General features: G+C 42.4%; 1 protein-coding gene across 1 annotated transcript in view; it reads left to right on the top strand.

The window, feature by feature from the left end:
* The window catches only part of GABRG2 (gamma-aminobutyric acid type A receptor gamma2 subunit), a 150177-nt gene that overhangs the window by 106903 nt on the left and 20430 nt on the right, over positions 1 to 22844 (top strand). The window contains exons 7-8 of the mRNA XM_030213399.1: positions 5768 to 5920; positions 21285 to 21490. Of these exons, the coding sequence (XP_030069259.1) occupies positions 5768 to 5920; positions 21285 to 21490 (359 nt within the window). The remainder of the gene's footprint in view (positions 1 to 5767; positions 5921 to 21284; positions 21491 to 22844) is intronic.

Below are 22844 nucleotides of genomic sequence, written 5' to 3'. Positions count from 1 at the left end.
TCTGAACTATCTCTAAGTCTAGGGAAGTGAGTAGGTCCCACAGTGCCTGCTGAGCTCACTGTTGCACGCCAGCTAGAAATAACTTCAGATGCCGTTCTGGTGTAGCTGAAGAATTTGTGGAAAGACCTAAAGCCATCGATAACATTAGTCTGGAATATTATATAGAGACTGAAATACTTGAGGCACTGCAGGAGGGGGGAAGGAGAGCTTTGGATGATGTTCTGGAACTGCTGAATTCATTAGGAATATCATAGGATGAAGTTAACATTTCAGTTCATCCTCTGGTAGTTTAGTTGCTCCATTAGTGCCTATTGCAGGGTACTGTGACAAAATCCTCTACAGTAACTCTGGATTCTGTATGGGCTGTACTGGTGTTCTTGGAAAAATCAGTTTATTGTTTGCTGGATTAGGGGCCCTTTTACTAAGCCGCGTAGGTGCCTACGGCACCCAATGCGTGCCAATTCGGACTACCACCTGGCTATCAATGGCCCGGCAGTAATTTCATTTTGTACGCGCTTCCAGTAAGCATGCTGGAAGTTCTTCTAGCACGCAGTGATAAACCGGGCACTAATTGGCATTGTACGCACACTGATGATTACCGCCTGGTTAATCGTGAGACCTTACTGCTAAGTCAATGGTGGTTGTAAGGTCTCAGGCTCAAAATGGACACGCGCCAATTTACATTTTGCTGCTTGCCCATTTTTGACCCGCCAAAAAGGCCTTTTTTGCAGATGCGCTGAAAATGGACCTGCGCGCATATACACATGTCTACAACATCGCAGACCATTTTTCGGTGCACCTTAGTAAAGGACCCCTTAGTCTCTGTGGTTGCAGGTACTAGGATGCAGGCCTAACAATAATGTACAAAATAAATACTGTGAATCTTTCATGCTGGACCAGGTGCTAACAGCTCAAGCTAGTTTGATTTAGGATAAGAGCATGGTGTAAAAGGAAAAATTTGACAACTATAGACATTTAAACTTAGGAGTGGCTATATTCCAAATAGCCCAGCCTTGCACAATTTGATCTCTTCAAGAAACATCTGAATGAAGTTCTAAGGATTCCTGTAGAGGCATATCTGCTCTTGGTTACAACTTGCTAGGTAAGTGTAGGTCATTGGGAAAGCAGTAAAGAGAGGAGCGAGGAGAAGAGAATTTATCTGGGGATAGCATTGATTTTACAAGATTTTTGGAGAGATTCAGAGGGTCTTGGAGAGGGAGGATCTACTTTGCTTGTTTCATTTGTATGTTTTTAAAAGATAGAAGCTCTGTTTTGTGTCTCTCTTATTGCAACTGCCATATTTAATTTATGGGATTTACCAAGATTTAAGTAACACAACTGAAGATCATAGGAAAACAATTTCAGCAATGAGGCAGAAATTCTGCTTCATTTTCCTTGTAAATGCATTGTGAAGTTGGGGGAGTGGTGGTGGAAGGGGGAAGGGGATTACTTACAAATTCTTTGACTGTCCTCAGTTTGTTTCTTGATTTTTAAACGCTTGGCATTTCTAGTAATGTAGGTCCTGACAAAGGATCGTTGTATGTATTGATTTCATTCTGTTCTACTTTATTATGAGTGGGACATGGCTAGTATACTTTTCCTTTGCCTTTTATTCTATTTTAATTTTTATTAAATATCTCCTGTGATTCCCTTTTGGTCTGCTCCTCCTACCCCCACCCCCAGCACGCACACACACACACACACACACACACACACACACACACATACACTTTTTGGTAAGCTATAATGAGGCTATAAATTATTATGTTTTGTTAATATTTTTCCTTTCTTGATATCTTTTAAAATTTCCAAACTGCCAAATATGGGTGTGCTGCATCAGAATTAGCAACACCCCCATTTCAATAAGCATCAATTTTATGCTTTACTGTATAATGCAGTATGAAACACAGCTCTTTGTTACATGCTGTATAGTTGGTGTTGATATCAAATGTTTTAACCCTAATGGAACAGTTTTCAAAAATGGTACAGACAGGTGCAAAGCCTCTCAATAGTTTTACTCTTAGATTTGCATTAGTTCTGAAATGGAATTTATGTAGAAACCTTACAATTTGAAAAATGTCCAAAGATAAAGCAGCAGAGAGTAATTTGGATAATCATAAGTGCTCATCAGATCTAACTTTGTCCTTGGAATGCCTTTGTTATGATGGTAAAAGTTAAAAGTATATAGTTTGTGGAACAGTATGCACACTTTTCCCCCTCATACAGGGTAGGTAATTAAAAAAACCCCAAAACAAACAAACAAAAACAGCCTTCTTTACAAGGTTAGATATCAAATTTGTGAACATTGCCCTCCTTATAAACCACTTTCAGTCTGAATACCTCATACTGATAGTGGCATGATCAACTATTAACCATTGAATTTAAACATTAACCCTATTTGAATAAATGGTATAGAAGCGTCACATGAGGAGCTGTGAAGAGCTATATATATATAACTCAAGATGTAGGTTATTTATTTATTTAGAATATTTTAGAGTGATCACATTCATAAAGAAATGTCATGGCAGGGTGCAAAATATAAAAGAACTGCATATTACATAGGTACATGACTGAACTATAGACAATTGACAAAATGAGATGAAAAGAAAGGGGGTTGCATAGCACTAAAATAATATCCTGGTAATACAAAACCGAAGCAGAACACAGGATGGAAAGAGTAAGGAAGCAAAGCCTAATGTTTAAATATTGTTGCAATGTAATATAGTACTTAAAGCACAGACAGTTCTGGATACCGCAGTCTGACTGTCCTGTGCAATTCTATTGAATCTTGACCGATTACTTAACCCTACTGTATTCACCTGCCTATTGCTAGCTCCATGAAGAAGGCACAACTGTGGCCAGATAAATACTGTGTATATACTCAAATATAAACTGAGAACATTTTTCCCCTAAAAAGGGGGTGGGGTAATGTTAACTTGAATATAAAACAAGAGTTTATATTCCGGCATACATTCCGCTCCCTTCCTCCCCTTGGTGTCCAGCATTCCTTCCCTCCCTCCCTCCCACTTGCTGAGGAGTCTAGCATTCCTCCCCCTCTCTGCCTCTCCTGTGGTGTCCCTCCTCCTCCTCCTTCTCTGTCGCCACCACCCTCATGAACAAGAAAAGCTCCCATGCCTTCCGTCCCCTGAGCAGATGAATCCCCTTCCTGGACTCACCAGTAACCCCTCCAGGCCTACCATTCCACCTTGATGGTCTAATGGTGTGTTGGGGGCAAGAGCAATCCCTAATTGCTCCTGCCAACTCTGTCTCTGTAGTGAAAATGGCTGCTGTGAATTCCAGTGGCAGTCTTATGAGATTGCAGCTAAGGCAGACATTTTGGGATTGGAGCCAGCATGGGCTGGACAGCTCTTGATATGACAGTACGTTTTTCTGTGCTATTGGCAGATGTGATACTTTGTAACCAGGTGCCTTTCTTGTGCAGCCAAGGATAGAACAATCCACAGGCTCCCGGTACAGTGAAGAAATAGATATCCACCAGTAACTTCAAACTCAAGGACTTTATTCCATGCAGGTTTCTAGCACACAGTTCAAACAGCAGCATAGCACATACCAGGATTCAATACAGGCTTACAGGCTTCAGTCTGGGCTCTTTATCCAGTGCACAATAAACAGTAATTCAATTCCCCAGACAAACAGTTCTTTCAGTTCATCATCACAGTTCAGTCACCCAGCAGCAGTTTCTACCTTCTATCCTCTTTACCTTCAGGAGAGTTCAATATTTTAGGGACTCCTTCTACCCAAGGGTTTTCCCTTGCCTCAACTTCACAGTAAATTCAATACTTTTGGGACTTCCTCTCACCCAAGGAATTTCACCTGCTTCAGTACTTTAGGGACCTCCCTGCCCAAGGGTTTCCAGCCTGCAAATACTTTAGGGACCTCCCTGCCCAAGGGTTTTCAGCCTGCAACTGCTTCTCTCCTTCTGCTTCTCTCTCCTGAACTGAACTGCCCTCCACCCCTGGGACTCCTTCCCACCTGCCTAATCAATCCCTGGCTTCAGCTACCACACCAATCATTCTCCTTCCATTAGCTTCCTCACACCCAAACCAGCTGAGTTAAGCATTAGACTAATGAGCAGTGCCGTAGCGAGGGCTAATGGCACCCAGGGCGGGTCGCCGCTGCGCACCCCCCCCCCCCCCGGGAGCAGCACGGCGCGACCCCCCCAGAGTGCACCCCCCCGGACCGCATTCTTACCTGTGGGAGGGCAGATGCGCCCCGAGTGCACGTCACTCGGAGCTGCGTCGGCCCCGCTGGTTCCCTGCTCTCTCTGCCCCGGAACAGGAAGTAACCTGTTCCAGGGCAGAGAGAGCAGGGAACCAGCGGGGCCGGCACCCCTGAGCACGTGCACCCGGGGCAGACCGCCCCTCCCGCCCCCCCTTCCTACGCCACTGCTAATGAGACCAATGATGAGCTCCTGCACACAGGGTTTCCTAACTCTCTTTCCGCCTAGTGGCAGCCACTCTACACAACCTGCCATCTTACACCCATGTCTTCCCTTGCCTGCAATGCCTTCTGGGACTTGTATTTCAGACTGAAACTGCCTTAACCCAACTATACTGGATGTGACTTTATCATACTTGCGGCATGGTTAAAGACCCATGTTCTTGCTGTCTCAGTTGGCCACACCTCCAGCCCCCCATGTCTTGCAACCTTCGAAAGCTAATCAAGAAATGTATTAAGTTATGTCCAATAAAAAAGGTATCATCTAATTTTCTTTTCCATGTTTTATTTTGTTTGATTTCTATTGATAACCTTTAAGAGTGGACTAACACGGCTACCACACCTCTCTACCTGTCTATGTGGAAATAGGAAAAAATTTCACATAGAGGCGATACGTGGCCGGCAGAGCAGAGCTTAATGTGATAATGCAATAACCTGGCACACAGCAGCAGGAGACCAATCCAGCCTTCTGCCTGCCACTGGAAGCCTGAAAGAGTGCTTTTCTATTGCCAATGCTGGACCCCCCCCCCCCCCCCCTTGGAGGCCAGGCCCAGGGGAATCTTGCCCTCCTGTCCCCCTCTCATAAAGGGATTGGTGGACCCCAGTTGGAAGGAATAGGACTGCACAAATTTGCTACAGATTTCAGCTCCTTCTGCCACTTGGATCAGACTTGTTACTTGAAGTGCACAGTATATGTGGGCTTCATGCTGTCAACCAAGAAAAGCTAGATGCCACAGGAAATGCATTTGCCTGACAGCAAGTAACAGTGAGAGGGAGGATCAGAATAGCTGTGGGGGAAGTGAGACATTCAGTAAGGTGTGAAGAGGGGGGTGCATGGAAATTGAGCCACTATGTACTAGGGGTAGGCATTCATTTGCAATAACATGGGAAATGCAATAACATGGGAAATCCCATGTCATTGCATGTCATTTTGAAATGAAAACAAGCAGCACAAACAGAAAAATATGTGTTTGCCAATAATGGTGTGTACTCTTTTGAGAGCATGCACCCTCTGATCATAGAGCAGCCTCTTTCAAGAGTGTATACTCAATGACTTTGCTCCCGTGATGAAAACTTGGCCAAATGAAAATGACTAAAAGAAATATTCCAAGGAACAACACAGGAAATGACATAAAATGAAGATTTTTTTTGGCTGCTCATCCTTATTGTGTATCGCACTTTTAAATAACTGAGTTGTCAAACCCTGTCGTTCTTGACAAGCGTTCTGCTAGTTTTATAAATAATATTTGAACTAGAATTGACTGAGTGGTCTGTTCAAAATTTGTCTTTTTTTATTTTTTAAATCCAGGGGATTATGTGGTCATGGCAGTGTACTTTGATCTGAGCAGGAGGATGGGATATTTCACGATTCAGACATACATTCCATGCACGCTCATTGTTGTTTTGTCCTGGGTGTCCTTCTGGATTAATAAAGATGCCGTTCCAGCCAGAACATCTTTGGGTAAGCTATTGATTGTTGAGCACCTACCTAAAGGATATAAGAGCATAAGAAAATCCATGTGAATCAGGTCAAGGTTCATCATGTTGACAAAGTATCTAGACAAGTGTGGACCAAGGACCAGGTACCTACTATGCAATTGTCCTGGACATCACCCATGAATTGAACTTTCCCTTTGAGTTGATGTGTTCCAATCCAACTCAGAGACAGAAAGTCTGAGGCATTATAGCAAAACGTATACATAATGACGCTGAATTTAAGAGGGCTTGTTTACTGAAAAGTAAATCAGTATTATTAGGGTTAAAAGAGACCAATACTGAGAACATTTCTTAAAATGTTTTGTGTGGCGTTGAAGAAAGTATAGGGTTGCATCTTTATCTAGCACACTCAGGGTCCTTTTACAAAGGCACGCTGAAAAATGGCTAGCAGTAGTGTAGGTGCGGGTTTTGGGGCACGCGCCGATCCTTTTTTCAGCGCGTCTGTAAAAACGGCCTTTTTAAAATTTTTCCTGAAAATGGATGTGCAGCAAAATCAAAATTGTGGCGCGTCCATTTTGGGTCTGAGACCTTACTTCCAGCCATCAACCTAGCGGTAAAGACTCATGCGCTAACTGGGCGGTAATGACCCACACGTGTCAAGTGCCACTTGGCACACATCCAATAGGCACTTCTGAAAATAAAAATTATTTTCCGGACATGCGTATCAGACGCACGCCAAAAATGAAATTACCACAACAGCCATGCAGTAGTCATGTAGTAACTCCATTTTGGCATGCGTTGGGCATGCGTAGACGCTTACACGGCTTAGTAAAAGGGCCCCACAGTGCTTCCTTTCCTTTGTGAGAATGAGGTTTAAGAAGAAACATTAGAATGATGTTCTGATCAAGATGAAATTTCATAATGACTTTTGGCAGACGTTTGGGGTCCACTTACTCTGCACACAGAAGTTATGGCAATTAGGAATAGCATTTTCCACGTTAAGTATTTTAGAAGTGCGTGTTCCAGTGGTTCGGAGAGCATTCAACAGCTGTCCCAGCACCATGCTGAGATCCCAGATGGGCTAGGCCTTTTAACTGGTAATTAAAGGACAGATGGGAACAGGTGTTCTGGCTATGTACTCATGCCATGCTGAAATGGCTGACAAACGGACATCTTGTCTTTAATCTATAATTTGAGATGTGTAGTAGGTAAGGTGGTATTTGGGGAGTTTAGCATAACTTCGGAGATCACCTTAGAATCCTCACATGGCAATCTATGTGTAAATAGTTGCATTTATATTTAATTATCAATTTTATAATGTGGCTATTTAAACATAATTGTCATGGGATACACAGATTCACAAGAGATATATCCTGGGTGCACTCTGAGTGGTCAAAAAATACAGAAGTAGATAGATAGATAGATAGATAGATAGATAGATAGATAGATAGATAGATAGATAGATAGATAGAGATATTTACATTTTCCTGTTGGCATTTACCTCTGCTCTAAGGTAAGTGTAAGTGTCAGCTACCTGCTTTTATGGACCTTAAGTCACCACCAGTGACTTCAGGGGCAACTGTGCTTACCTCTGTGGTCTCTATCACCCCTTCATTCACCCCTCTTGTTTGTGTAGTTTTCTGAATAGTAAGTACTATACAATATACAATAGTAAGTACTAGCAAATATATGAAAATGATTCCAGTGCTTACACATGTTGGGAGTAATTTTACACAGAAAATAGTATTTACATATGTAATGTGTGCAGATATGCATGTAAATGTCAATATTCTGGCTCCATACTATGCCTATGGACATGGCACCTATATGCACTGGGGGTGGGCTTTGAAGTAAGCATGGTGGGCACACATAGTTACACAGCCTAATGTAGAATCGTATAATTCTGCACTTTTTTTCAGCACTCTAGATCATCAAGCCAGTGTGGTTTCAAGATATGCATGATGATAATGCATGAGGTAAATTTGCATTCGTTGCCTCCATTGTATGTAAAGATATCTCCTGCATATTCATTGTAGGTGCTTTGAAAAACCTGACTGGCTAGGGTGTGTCGAGGCCTGGGTTGATAACCTCTGCTCTAGATGTAAGATATTTACACCAGCTCTATGGCTGCCATAAGTGTTCATGCCTAAAATATAGTTGCAAATTTGAAACATCACTGACATTTATTTTGTAGGGTCCCTCTTTCACCAACTTTATTTAATATATCTCCATTCTTTGGGTACAAATTTTCAGCAATATGAGGATTCATATTACTCCTATGCTGATGACATACTGTTGTTTTTCCCCACATAAAACATCTGTGGAATTTACTTATAAAGTGATAGATGAGGTATTTCGGCAGGTACTTTATTGGATGAGCGGTGGAGGGTTAAAAATGAACCTAGAAAAAAAACACCCAATATTTTATGAGTGGAGGCAAAAAATCAATTAAGTCCCACAGTTTCCTGTACGCATTAATTGATTTGATTTGCTTACTTTATTTTTGTCTATTAGATTGTAAGCTCTTTGAGCAGGGACTGTCTTTCTTCTATGTTTGTGCAGCGCTGAGTATGCCTTGTAGCGCTATAGAAATGCTAAATAGTAGTAGTAGTAGTAGTTTCTCCAAATATTGCTGATTCTATGATCACTCTGAGTGAGATCAAGCTGCTAGGGGTTATGGTGTATTGACATTTGACTATGAACTCTTATTTGAATTTTATGGTGAAGACTTATTGTAAATTGTGATATGTTAGATTTATTAGACCATATTTGGACCAACAACAATTACTTACAGTAGTTCAAGAGTTTTTTATGTCTACTTTGGACTATTGTAATATTGTTGTTTTGGCACTACCTGAGGTCCGTTTGGCTAGATTTCAGGTTTTATAAAATGTGGCACCTATGATGATTTTGGGAGGTTCAAGATGGGATAGTTCAACACCACTTTTAATTGCATTACTTTGGTTGCCTATTCGGGCAAGAGTAATGTTTAAAATTCTTTTGTTTGTTTTTAAAATCTTGCATGAGCTAGTTCCAGTTTATATGACCCATTGACTGAAATGGTATGTCCCAGTACGTAATTTGTTCTCTTCCACCGGCCAAGGAATTTAATTTAGTTTCTTAGAGAAAAAGATGTATAGTGGGATGTGGTCCTTCATTGTGGAATGCTTTGCCCTTCAATTTACACTCACAGCAGCAATTGGATAGGTTTTGGTGGGATTTGTTAGGAAAAGTTTATCATTTATAACATTATGGGGCTCATTTCAAAGATAGGTGCAAAAAAGTGACACAAGGGGCAGATGGACATGTTTCCTAATATGAAACGTTTTTACAACCATATAATCAAACAAAAAAACCTGTTTGCATAGTAACATAGAAACATAGTAGATGGCGGCAGATAAAGCCCTGTAAGTTCCATCCAGTCTGCCTAACAATATAAACTCATTACATATTGTATTTATTTATTGCATTTGTATTCCACATTATCCCACCTTTTTGCAGGCTCAATGTGGCTTACAATATATCATGAATAATGGAGATATGTAAGAAATAAGCATTTAGTATTATAGAAGGATCTTGGGTAACATGATAGTGTTAAAGCATGATATTAATATAACAAGCAGATAGTAAAAGTGTTTACGGGTATGGTAAGGAGTTCATATTTGTTGGTCTTTGTGATATGTCTTGTTAAGAGATGGGTCTTCAATAGTTTGCAGAAGTTGGTTAGTTCGTGGATCGATTTTAAGTTCCGTGGTAGTGCTTCCAGAAATGTGTGTCAATGTTACATCATATGTATACCTGTTTTCAATTTACTCTTTTTTCGATATTATTTCACACTGATACGTTGGTACTAGGCTACACTCTTCTATATAATTCAAAGAGACCACTTTTATGAGCTCCATTGTCTGTCAGTATCTCTTCTGTGCAACTACTGACTTGACCCCTGATGAAGGTTTTTGCAAAAACCGAAACACGGACCGTGTGTGGGTCCTCAATAAAGTTTTTTTTGGAGCATCTATCTCTTGTCTTGGATTGATCCCTTGAAGTTGTTTTTTCCACTTGTTTCTTTTCTGTGTGGACTTTTGGTGGAATTTTTTGGACCTCTTTTGTTTCTTCAATTTATCCTTGCCATTTTTAGGGCATAGACCATAGAAGTCTGCACGGCATTGGCCTTGTTCTAAAATTTCTGAAGTTGTTGTCCAAAGCACCCAAAAAAGCAACACTCTGTCTCATCCAATCTACTCAGCCTCCATCAGGGCACAGACCGTAGAAATCATCCCAGAACCGGTTTCCTACCTAATCCTCCCTAAGCTTCGTTTGGATCGTGATCCTTCTAAACAGGATTCCTTTGTGTTTGTCCCATGCATTTTTTTTTTTTAATTTTTCTTTATTGGATATTTTTCATTTTCACAAGATAGACTTATAAATGGAAATACAGCAGGAAAATTGTCATAGGTTAATATTACCATGAAAACAATTCAACATAATCTCAAACTAATAAGTATTTCAATATACCTAACAGATATTAACTATGAAACTTAGTCTACTTTCTTAGACCACAACAATCAGAAGGAGGGGGAGGAGATAAAGCAATTAAGGAGATAAAACAAGATACTCAAAAAGTAAATAGCCTGGTTCATATTCCCCCGTCAAATTTCCATTTCCTTAATATCTTCTACACATTTACTTGGATAGCTTTTTAGCATCTATAAACTTTTTAGCTGGTCTGGTTCAAAATATTCTATTATTCCCTAAAAACTTGATACAGCATTTGCAGGAATAAGCCAGCAAAAAGGTAGGCGCCCATAGTTTTAAACCTCTTCTCTGTAAGCTAGAAAACGCTCTCCTACGATCCTGATAGTTTTTGAAGCACGTCTGGAAAAATCCATATTTTTTGACCATGAAAAGTTTAGATAGCATTCTTAAGTAAAGTCTAATAATACAGTTAGATCTTGCTTCGAAAACGAAAGATATCAATAGAGTCCTTCGACAAGTTATCTCTGAATAGATCTTCCAGAAATGCTGATAAGTCTTTCAAGTTTATTTCTGGACCTTGATTCTTATCACATGGATTCGCTTTGGAGATTTTATCTGGCCAAATAGTAAACTCTGTTAATAGGTGGTATTGCTGATTGAGGGTAAGCCAAACCTTCCATTAAGTATTTTTTAAGGAAATCCACTGGAGTAACTCCAATTTGAAAAGGAAAGTTCAGTACCTCAAATTTAGTCTTCTATTATAGTGGTCTCTAAATGTTCCAATTTTAAAGAAGTTTTCATTTTGTCTTTTATCAAAGCATCCGTAACAGATTTTAATGATGTTATTCGGTTTTTTTGAGCAATTTGTTCAGTCTTAACAGTTTCTAAGGTTAATGTTAAAGAATCAAGCTTATTTACCAGCAATGCTGTATCTCGAGAAGTTTTTGTGACCGTAGTTGTTAGTTGTTGAATTGCTGCCCAAATAGAGTGTAGAGTCACCCGCTTGGGGAGCTTGAAGCTCTATGATCGAACCAATCTGTGTCCTGGGGAAGAGTTCTGCCATCTGAGGCCCTTTGGTTACCGACTTCCGGGTCTCATCGAGTCCGCATCGCTCATCCGAGGACTGCAGGGCAAGCGGCGGATTAAGCTCTGGCGGGGATAGTGATGTCTCCGACCTAGTGGAAACGCCGCTCCTTCGGCGGATCCAACAGCGGGTTTCCTCATGCCAGTATCCACGGGGTGCTCGTGGCAAACTGCAGGAGCGTTCGCTGGCCCGGAGGGAGTGATTGGGCCGACGGTAAGACACCCTTCACTGCACCTTTTCGCTTTGTATGCGGCATATTGTAAAAAGGTAATATTGAACAGAGCTCAGTGTTGGCTTCCACAGAGCCTCAAGCCCGAACCGCCATCTTCTGTCCCATGCATTTTGAATTCCATTATCGTTTTCATCTCTCCACACCTCCCGCAAGAGGGCATTCCAGATATTCGTGAATTTGGGCAGAACCATGGACATACATTAGTTTAGTGGCTGAAATGCACTTGTTTATTGGTCACTGGAATCTTCTCTATTCTTTTTCTCTCTCTCCCAATGTGGGTCTAAGGAAGGTAATGTGATTGTTATGGTAATGACAAAACATTACTGTAGAATTTTTTTATATAGTGCTTAACAGGTTATAAGAGGATGTTTTGAAACATTATTATAATTTGTTTCTACCTGTATTTCCAAACAAGGTTTTCTCCTTGAATAATGTATTAAAGCATAAATAAATAATATTAATAATATAATAATAATAAATTGGTCACTAATATTCACACAGCAATGATTATTTCATGAAGTCATTTGATAATAATAATAATAAAATCATACTCACAAAATATTCTAAACTACCAACATGTCATCTGTCAGCCCCGCTGCATTTTGCTTTCTTCGCTCTAAATTGTGGCTATCCCTCTCTAATCAGCTCTCCCACTTTTAGTCAGAGATTAAAAAATGTTTCAGAACCACTCTCAGTGTTTCTAATTCTAACAAGCAATGGGCCTATCCCCAATACACAGACACTGTGTGCATTCTACTACTCATGTGACCTAGCAATTCGGGGTGGGGGGGGGAGGGTCAGATAGCCTTTCACCTTCTTGTGGTTAAGCGGTCCATCTCCAGCCACCAACCTTTGACTCAGACCACTTTATATAGACATCCATACATTAAAACTGTATCCCCCCTAATATTTATAGCTATTTAAATATTGCCAGTTAACATTTAGCGAATATCTGGTTTTATCACACGATATAACTGGCTATTCGTTAATATTCAGCACATCGTCGGCTAAGTATGGTGGCCAGATTAGGCCACCAAAATAGCAGGAATACCTTTGGCCGGTTTTAAACTTAACTGGCAGCGCTAAATTTAAACTGGCCAGGAAACACCCGTATATTCAGTGCGCGTCACTGGAAATGGCCTGGCATTGACTATCCAGGCTGACCCACTGATTGTGGGAGTTAGACGGGCTCCCTCCCACGGTCTGAATATCAGGCCCTATGGGATTTTGCAAATTATGCATGGCAGATCTGATAGCAGGCCCAATCTTGCCTGTGATCCATTGAGAAAGGGACTGCTCTGAAAGACCATTGGCTATCTAAGTCACATGATTCCTCAAATCCTATGTGAACTTAATATTCCAGCCAGTCTTTGTGCCAGTCTCTTAGGGTAGAGCTTATGAGGGCCCTGAACCCTGTGCTGTTATTCTCAGAATTATGGCTTGTGTGTTTTGTACTGAATAAATAGCAGGATGGCAATTTTTCTCCTATGAGTGAATAAATCCTATCTCTTCTTCCTAATGCCTTGCACTGCTTTATTATACCAATTAATTAAATCCACCCGAGCACATTATCCATACACATAGTAGAAAATGGGAATTTATATTTAGGACGTAGATAATAGATGAGATTGGAGAGTGATGCTGATTGGAAGCTCAGTGAAGAGAACCGAAGGGAAGGGAGGAAATTGAAGGCAAAGCATAATACATTAGGAATGATATGGTGGATTATTGGTGCAAGGTGGGGCAACCTTGAATTTCTTTGAAAATATAAAGTGCTGTGTAATGAAATTGAAAGGGTAGAAGCAAGTTAGTAAAAATATTTGAAACAGAGATTCAGTTGAAAGAATAAGATCATTTGTAGATACAGAGAGACTGGATTGCTGAAAGAATAAGTAGGAGCTGTAGGTGTAGTGAGAGGTTTAAAGGGTTAAGTGAAAGGACAGAAACAACATTAAATATTGCCAGTTAACATTTAACGAATATCTGGTTATATCACGCAATATAACTGGCTATTCGTTAATATTCAGCACATCGCCGGCTAAGTATGGTGGCCAGATTAGGCCACCAAAATAGCAGGAATATCTTTGACTTGTTTAAACTTAACTGGCCAGTGGAGTGGAGAAGTGGCCTAGTGGTTGGAGCACCGGTCTTGCAATCCAGAGGTGGCCAGTTCAAATCCCATTGCTGCTCCTTGTGATCTTGGGCAAGTCACTTAACCCTCCATTGCCTCAGGTACAAACTTAGATTGTGAGCCCTCCTGGGACAGAGAAATATCCGGAGTACCTGAATGTAACTCACCTTGAGCTACTACTGAAAAAGGTCTGAGCAAAATCTAAATAAATAATAAATAAATAAACATGAACATCATGGCTTCAGAGGCACAGAATGAAATGGAGACAAATGAAAGGTCTTAAGATGAAAGATTTGAAAAGAGGTTGTACATGCCTGCTATATGGGAAATGCTGATTAAAGAGATTGGAAAAAAAAGGATATTCTAACCATCCTAATTCATGACTCCTTGAGATGTTACTCTATTCCAATTCTTAAAATATTTATCCCTGACATTCCACAGGATCCAAAGGTCAAGCTGCATGAATAAGGGGTAAAGGGTCATAGATTTGATATACCACCTTTATGAGGTACAACCAAGTGGTTTACATTTATTATATGTAGACACTTTGTTTGTCCTTAATTGACTCATAATCTAAGTTTTTGTATCTAGGGTAATGGAGGGCTACATGATTGCCCAGGGTCATGGGAGCTAGAAAAGAGGAGAGAGTTAAGGGTCTGTTTATTAAAGTGTGACAAAGTTTTAAAGTTACTATGTATTATTGGCAAAATATTGCACAGAAACCTCCAGATTCTGTATAGTTTGCCCAGATTTGGGCATGAATCCCAGATCCATGCATAAGCTAATTAGTCAAAGTGCTAACCATCAATTATTGGAGTTAACAAGCATGTAATTGGTAGTAATTAGGGATTGCACATGGATCTTCCCTGCGCCCCTATTATATAACATGCACACAATAGGAGCCAAAGTTTCAAAATTATTGGGGGGGTGCTAAGCCTAATGTAAATAACCCTTCCCTAGACGCATACATAGTAATGTGGAGGGGCATAATCAAACGTCGCCGGCGAAATAGGTCGCCGGCGATCTATTTTGGTGGCGGCGCAACAGCTGGCCAGAACCGTATTTTCGAAAAAGATGGCCGGCCATCTTTTTTTTCAATAATATGGTTTAGCCCGGCCAAATGCCAGAGTTCACCAGGTTTGAGATTGCTGGTTTTGTTTTTCAGCGATAATGGAAAAAACTGCCGGCCATCTCAAACCCAGTGAAATCCAAGGCATTTGGTCATGGGAGGAGCCAGCATTTGTAGTGCACTGGTCCCCCTGACATGCCAGGACACCAACCGGGCACCCTAGGGGGCACTTCTAAAAATGTTTAAAAAATACACAAATAGCTCCCAGGTGCATAGCTCACTTACCTTGGGTGCTGAGCCCCCCAAATCCCCCCCCCAAACCCACTCCCCACAACTCTACACCATTACCATAGCCCTTATGGGTGAAAGAGAGCACCTACATGTGGGTACAGTGGGTTTTGGGGGGGGGGGGAGTTGGAGGGCTCAACACTTAGCGCCACAAGTGTAACAGGTAGGGGGGGATGGACCTGGGTCTGCCTGCCTGAAGTGCACTGCACTCATTAAAGCCTGTTCCAGGGACTTGCATACTGCTGTCAGGGAGCTGGGTATGACATTTGAGGCTGGCATACAGGCTGATAAAAAAAGGTTTTTATTTGTATTGTTTTAGTGCGGGAGGGGGTTGGTGACCACTGGGGGACTACGGGGAGGTCATTCCCCATTCCCTCCGGTGGTCATCTGGTCAGTTGGGGCGCCTTTTTGAGGCTTGGTTGTGAAAATAAAAGGACCAAGTAAACCCGGCGAAATACTGCTTAATGCTGCTTTTTTTTCCATTATCAGCGAAAGCCGGGCATCTGGTAGCCACGCCCATGCCCACCCATGTCCCGCCTTCGCTACGCCACCGACATGCCCCCTTGAACTTTTGCCGGTGCGGCAACGGGAAAGTGGGGATGGTGTCAAAAAAGTCGCTTTCGATTATACTGATTTTGCCGCTTTTGAGAGATCGCCGGCCATCTCCCAATTTATGTCGGAAGATCGCCGGTGATCACTTTCGAAAATAAGCCTGATAGTAACATAGTAGATGATGGCAGAAAAAGACCTGCATGGTCCATCTAGTCTGCCCAACAATTTAAACTCGTATGTGCTACTTTATGTGTATACCTGAGCTTGATTTGTTTCTGCCATTTTCAGGGCACAGACTGTAGAAGTCTGCCCAGAACAAGGCCCACCTCCCAACCACCAGCCCCACCTCCCCCTACTGGCTCTGCCACCCATACAAGGAATTTTATTAATATTGGGGGTGCTCAAGCACCCACAGCACCCACAGAGTCGGCTCCTATGCATGCACACCTAAATTTCATAACGTACAACTCAAAGGGAATGTGGCCATGGGTGGGACATGGGCCGGTCAGGGGCATTCCCAGAAATTAGGCACGATGGTATAGAATACCTTCATTTGTGTGTCTGTCATCAGTTGGGCACATGCATTTACACCAGCTGTTGGCAGGCGTGTTTGTGCCCAAAGTTAGGAGTGAGAAGCATGCTAAACCAGTATTCTGTATAGAGCGTTCTGTGCAGAGTACCCCGGTCAAAATACTATCTTGATGCAGATTATAACGATGCCTTATTTTGGATGCCATTTACTGAAACTAGCTCTAAAGGCATAGCCTATGTTGTAACTGTTGGGGGCATGGCCGACATATGCCCATGCAGTTATCATACAGAGCGGACATTTATTATATGAAAAGTATATTATTGATAGTGCAGTTCTATGTGTGCTATCAACAAAGCACTAAAAGGCCCCAACATCTATAAAGAAGCCCCATAACACCCCTAACATCAATAAAATAAACACCCCCCAACACTAGACAACCTTTCCAGAAATCTCCCACTATACTGGACCTCCAGCTCTTACTGGGAGGGAAGCTGGTGGCTACTGGGGGGCAGGAGCAATCCCCAAATGCTGCTCTCTGTTGGTGATCCAGATTCAAGATGGCAGCTCTAATGACCCCTAATGGTAGTCTTGCAGTACTGCCACTAGGGGTCATGTTGCAAAATAAAGAATGCAGGTTCTTATTTGGCATCTTGACCCTTAGGGCTCAGGGCCTCCATTCTGAACTCAGTCTTCCAATAAGATAGGAATATTTAGGGATTATTGTCACTATTCACCAAGACCCCAGTAAAAGCCAGGTACATCATGGAGAGTGAGGTATTTGTGGTAGGTTGCTGAAGAAGCTGGGGGTATGGGTTCTTTTATAGATATCAACACTTCATGGATTGGGAGAGGTCTGTTTTGGATGGAGGGAAGCTATGTGGGCAGGAAAGGGTTACCTTTCAGGTGTCAGGGAATGAATTCATTTAACACCTCCTCTTGAGGAGGTGGCTAGTGTACCCATGTTATCTACAGTGGTGACAGTGCATGGTAATTTAACATGTGCTAACTGCAAGACACTGTCCATGCACATACATCTGCCCCTTCTCCACCTTCTTTTTGCTCCCTGCCATGGCAAACAATTATCACTTGAATTAGTGTGCAGTGTCATGGGCATGCAGTAATTGTTATCGCATGCATATTTGCATGGTAAGTACTTACTGCATTTTAGTAAACAGGAGCCACAGAGAAACATTTTCGATATGATGTCCAAGTCCAGTTGTAGACGTTTTGCTGGAAACAACAAAAATTCTCATCCTGAACATAGCAATTTTTGAACCAGCAAACTTTATAAGAACATAAGAATAGCCATACTGGGTCACACCAATGGTCCATCTAGCCCAGTATCCTGCTTCCATTAGTGGCCAATTCAGGTCACAAGTACCTGACAGAATCCCAAATAGTAGCAACATTCATGCTACTGATCCAAGAGACAAGCAAGGGCTTTCCCTGTGTCTATCTCAATAGCAGAATATTGTTTTGTTTCAAAAATCACTATTTTCCAGATATTTTGTGTTCAGTATATATTTATTTAGAAACCATGAAAAAAAAAGCTCTAGAGAAAAATGCACAAAAAAACAAGCCATTCCTAGAAAACTGGCCACACAGACATCCCAGCAGAGCAGAGGGGCAGCCTACTGGTCAGTGCAGTGGACTTCATATAAAGGGACCCAGGTATAACTCCCACCTTAACACCCTTATTTTGTATTGTGACTTCTCCAGGAACACATAAAAACCTAACTGTACATAACTGTACACCACTACAAAAGCCCTTAGGTCTGCAGATGTCTCCTATCTGTAGGCACAGTTGGTATTTTGTGGGTTTTGGAAGGCTCACAATTTCCACCACAAGTGTACTAGTTAGAATGGGATATGGACCTGGCTCCCTGTCTCTACAGTCCACTGCACTAACCCACATAGAGGGGCATAATCGAATGCGAATGCCCATCTCCATGGGCGTCTATGTCCGAAAATGGGTATGTGAAGAGGCAGGACAGACCGTATTATTGAAAAAGATGGGTGTCCATCTTTCATTTCGAAAATACGGTTTGGATGGATCAAATGCCATGGATTTGGTCCCTTCTGAGATGGGCGGTTTTTTTTTGTTGTTTTTTTTTTTGCGATAATGGAAACTAAAAATGCCTAGTTCAGAAACGTCTCAATCCAAGCCATTTGGTCATGGGAGGGACAAATGTACAACACTACCATAGCTCTTATGGGTGAAGGGGGCAACTACATGTGGGTACAGTGGGTTTTAGAGGCCTCCCATTTACCACCACAAGTGTTACGGGTGGGGGTGGATGGGCCTGGGTCTGCCTGCCTGAATTGCACTGCAGTACCCACTAAAAGCGCTCCAGGAACAGGACTTGTTGCTGGTGTATAACCTTAGCACAGCAATTCACACCTGAAGACTAATCTCGCTGAAAACGTCCTTTATTTGAATAAGCACCTTTACTCACAGTTAACTGCAGATCAGAGGTTGTGCCCCACTGGCAACGAGTCTCGCTGGTACTGAGATTAGCAGTAGGTCAGAGCTGGCAGAATGGTGTACAAAGCCCTCTTTCAGCAATATTCAAGGTAAGAACTAAGTGCTGTAACGTGGCTAACACATGAACAGGATCTAAAAGTGTCTTACACAAATGGCCACTACCTCATGGACTACCGGAAACAAAACAGGGCACACTCTGACCCAGTAAGCAGAAGGAAAAGCACCATGAGAGTAGAGGCTACCAACTACGTGAGCATTTAACACAAGCTAGTGGAATCACGGAGCCCAATGCCCTACACTGTGAAGATGAGGCTTCTGCTCCTACTCTGCAACAGGCCTCACTGGCCTGTGGCCTCTGAAACAGGACTCCAAACAGTCCTCTTCCCAGCATCCTGAGCAATCCAACCTCAAGCTCCTGGGCCCCTTTCTCACTCAGGGTGAGCTGGTTCTCCAGAGGCAAATTAAACAGGTCTTACCAACAGCATATTCAGGCAATTCTTTATTCCAGCCCCTGGGCACAGTTCTTCTAGCTTAAATACTTTATACATTATATATCTTCACACTGAGCCTCCCCACACAGATTCCTGGGCTCAGCATTAACCTCAATACTTTGGGGACTTCTAACCCCAGGCTTTGCAGCCTGCTTCTCAGTACTGGGACACACAGCCCTACTTCTTCTTTGGACACCCAGTCCTTCCTTCCTTGGACACCCAGTCCTTTCTTTCTTTAGACTCACAGTCCTTTCTTTGAACACACAGTTCCTCTAAGTACTGAGGCTATACAGTCCAATACTAATACTTTAGGGACTTCTTACCCCAGCCTGTTTTTCTTCCTTGAGCACACAGTCCACCACAAGTCCATAGGGTTTAGCCAGTTCTTTCCAAGGGGATTCTCTTTCTTCAGCTACCAGCCCTCTTCCTTTCCTTTCCCATCTCAGGTGGGGTATAAAGTGGTTAATTAGCTACACAGGACCCAGCCCATAACCTCCTACACCTGTGGACCTCCCAGGGCTCTCCATGGTCCTAGTGACCTCCACCTATTCTCCTAGCGCCCTCTAGTGGCCTACCCCGGACATCCTGGACATTTTTAGGGGAACAGCGCCATCTAGTGGCCTGCCCCGGCTAGGACAGCCTCTTATTTATCACAACACCCACCACAATACATTGCTGATGTGACTCTGCAGTGCCCTTAACAGAAAAGGTGCCACACTCACCCGAGACCCACATCAGAACCAGGGAAAGGCTGTCAGAGGATAGAACACATTCTGCTGTCATGGAGGTGGGTACGGCATTGAGGCTGGCATACAGGCTGGGAAAAAAAGTTTGTAAAGTGTTTTTTTTTGTGGGAGGGGGTTAGTGACCACTGAGGGAGTCAGGGGAAGTCATCCCCGATTCCCTCCGGTGGTCATCTGGTCAGTTGGGGCACTTTTTTGGGACTTGGACCTGAAAAAAAGGGTCCAAATAAAGTGGACCAAATTCTCATCAAAAACGCTCTTCTTGTTTCGATTATCAGCTAAATACGCCCATCTCTCCTCGGCTGATAACCATGCCCCAGCCCCGCCTTTGCCACGCCTCCGACTCGCCCCTGTGATCTTTGTTCATCTCCATGACAGACTGCAGTTGAGGATGCCAAAAATTGGGTTTCGATTATACCGATTTGGGCGCCCACGGGAAACGGACGCCCATCTCCCGATTTAGATCGAAATATGGGCGCCTTTCTCTTTTGAAAATAAGCTGGATAGTCACAGAGTAAATGATGGCAAATAAAGACCTAAATGGTCCATCCAGTCTGCCCAGCAGTCACACTCTTTATAAATTCATGATTAAACCAACAATGAATATGATATAAAATACTTGACCATTGTCTTTCTTTTGGCATTTCTGGGACATAGACTGTAGAAGTCTGCCCGGCACTGTCCTTAGGTTACCACTACTAGAGTTGGCTATGGACAGTGCCAGGCAGCTTGTTGCTCTGATAAGAACGGCCATAATATTTGAAGCTGTCACAGAGCCTGGTATGTACTGTTACTGTCACATCTTTGGAGGATGGGAGGAGGTCGGTGACTACTGGGGGATTAAGGGGGATCATGCCTTAATCCCTCCAGTGGTGAGCTGGTCAGTTAGATTACCTTTTTGTTAGTTGTGATTGAAACAGGTCCAGATAAAAATGTCCCAGTTTTTGCCCTATATATTTTATCTTGTTCTATTTTCAATGAAAATCATCAAAATTTGGTCCCGCCCAAATCCTGCCCCCAATACACCCCCTTGCAATTTAGACAAATTGCAAAAGAAAATCGTCTCAAATCTGAGTTTTGAAAATCATAACTTGGTCGTTTGCCTATTAAAAACATCCGTCACTTTGTGCCACTTTTGAGATGTTTTCTCTTTTTGAAATGAGTGCCATTGTATCCCATGACATCATATAGTTTAGTTTGAAATGTGAACACATTTGTTGTAGAGTGAATCTGTGGTATAATATTTATGGACTAAATTGTGTCTCAAACCATTATTCTGACTCTTTCAATCCTCTTTTCTTTCCAGGCATTACAACTGTATTGACAATGACCACACTTAGTACCATTGCCCGTAAATCTCTCCCCAAGGTCTCCTATGTGACTGCAATGGACCTATTTGTCTCTGTTTGTTTTATTTTCGTTTTCGCTGCCTTGATGGAGTATGGAACTCTGCATTATTTTGTAAGCAACAGAAAACCAAGCAAAGAGAAAGAAAAGAAGAAAAAAAATCCAGTAAGTTGTTGTACTGTCAAGGATGTAAAACATCCTTTTTGGTTGGCAATTTCAACCACTTTTTCAAATGAACATGTCATCTAAAGTTTCTGATTGTGTTTAAACAGTGTCTCCTCTACAAAAAGTAAAGGCATTAGCTTATCCATGTACAAAAAAGGATTAAGTGACCCATTAAGGGAAAATTGAAATATAGAATTAAGCGGGTCTTTTACAAAACAGCGGTAAGCCCAATGCTGGCTTACTGCTCGCTAATCTAAAACTACCACCGGGCCATTGCAGCCGCCGGCAGTAGTTCCGGCTAGAGTACGCGCCATTTCTGGTGCTCTGGAAAAAATGTTTTCTGTAGTGCGGCGCAAACCTGGTGGTAATCAGGCATCGCCACACGCTGCACAGTTACCATCGAGTTACCGCAGGAATCCATACTGTCACCTCAATGGGTGGTGGTAAGTGTTCCCTGCCGCATGACCACACGGTAAGGATTATTTTACCGCATGGCCATTTCTTGGGGTGGGGGGGGGGGCATTTTACCCGCTGCGGTAAAAGGGCCCTGGCGTGTGGGAAAAATGGCCTTTGCCACTACCTCAGGGCCTTTTTTCCGGCAGCTTAGTAAAAGGATCCCTAAATTTCATACTTCAGGGCTCATGCAATCTGATAGTCCCAGAAATCATGCCAATCACTAGAAACATAGAAACAAAACACAAGCCATGTTGAGTCAGACCAGGGTCCATTTAGCCCAGCATCCTGTCTTTGATGTCTGCCAACTTGGGTTGCAAGTACCGGGCAAATTCAAAATAAGTCTACATCTTCATTTTTTTTTCATTTACAGGTAATTCTATATTGATGTGAAAGTAATCATTGTAAGACAGTGTGGTTGTGCGTGCCTTAGTGCACATTTGGTTCATTAGCAACACTTTGACGTGCATTTTTGATATGACGTCTAAGTTGGACTTTGGACATTTTCCCCTGGATTCTATATATCGTGCCTAAAGATTGGCGCCAAAATCGGTACGCGTAATTTAAGAAGCTTAACAAGCTGATAAGCACTGATAACAGTGCTTAACAAGCAATAATTGGCACTCACCACTTAAATAGCTTCCTGCTGCTCAACTGGGGATATTCGGCGGCATTTAACCGGACAGTGCCGCTGAATAGCCCCTGAGATTGCCCAAACTAAAAGTGGGCAGGTTAGGGGTGGCACTGGGGAGGAGCCCTAGGTTATGTGGATGCTGGCAGTATTCAGTGCCAGCACCCGCTAGCTAAGTGGCTTCAAGAGCTGTCCTAAATAAGGCCATTTAGCTATGCGGGTGCCAGCTCTGAATATCGGAGCAGCACTCACATAACTTTTTTTTCTTTA

This window comes from Microcaecilia unicolor, chromosome 8 (genome assembly GCF_901765095.1).
Source record: "Microcaecilia unicolor chromosome 8, aMicUni1.1, whole genome shotgun sequence".
Taxonomy (NCBI): domain Eukaryota; kingdom Metazoa; phylum Chordata; class Amphibia; order Gymnophiona; family Siphonopidae; genus Microcaecilia; species Microcaecilia unicolor.
Note: the sequence above shows the minus strand (reverse complement) of the source record. Positions and strands in the feature narration are given on the sequence as shown.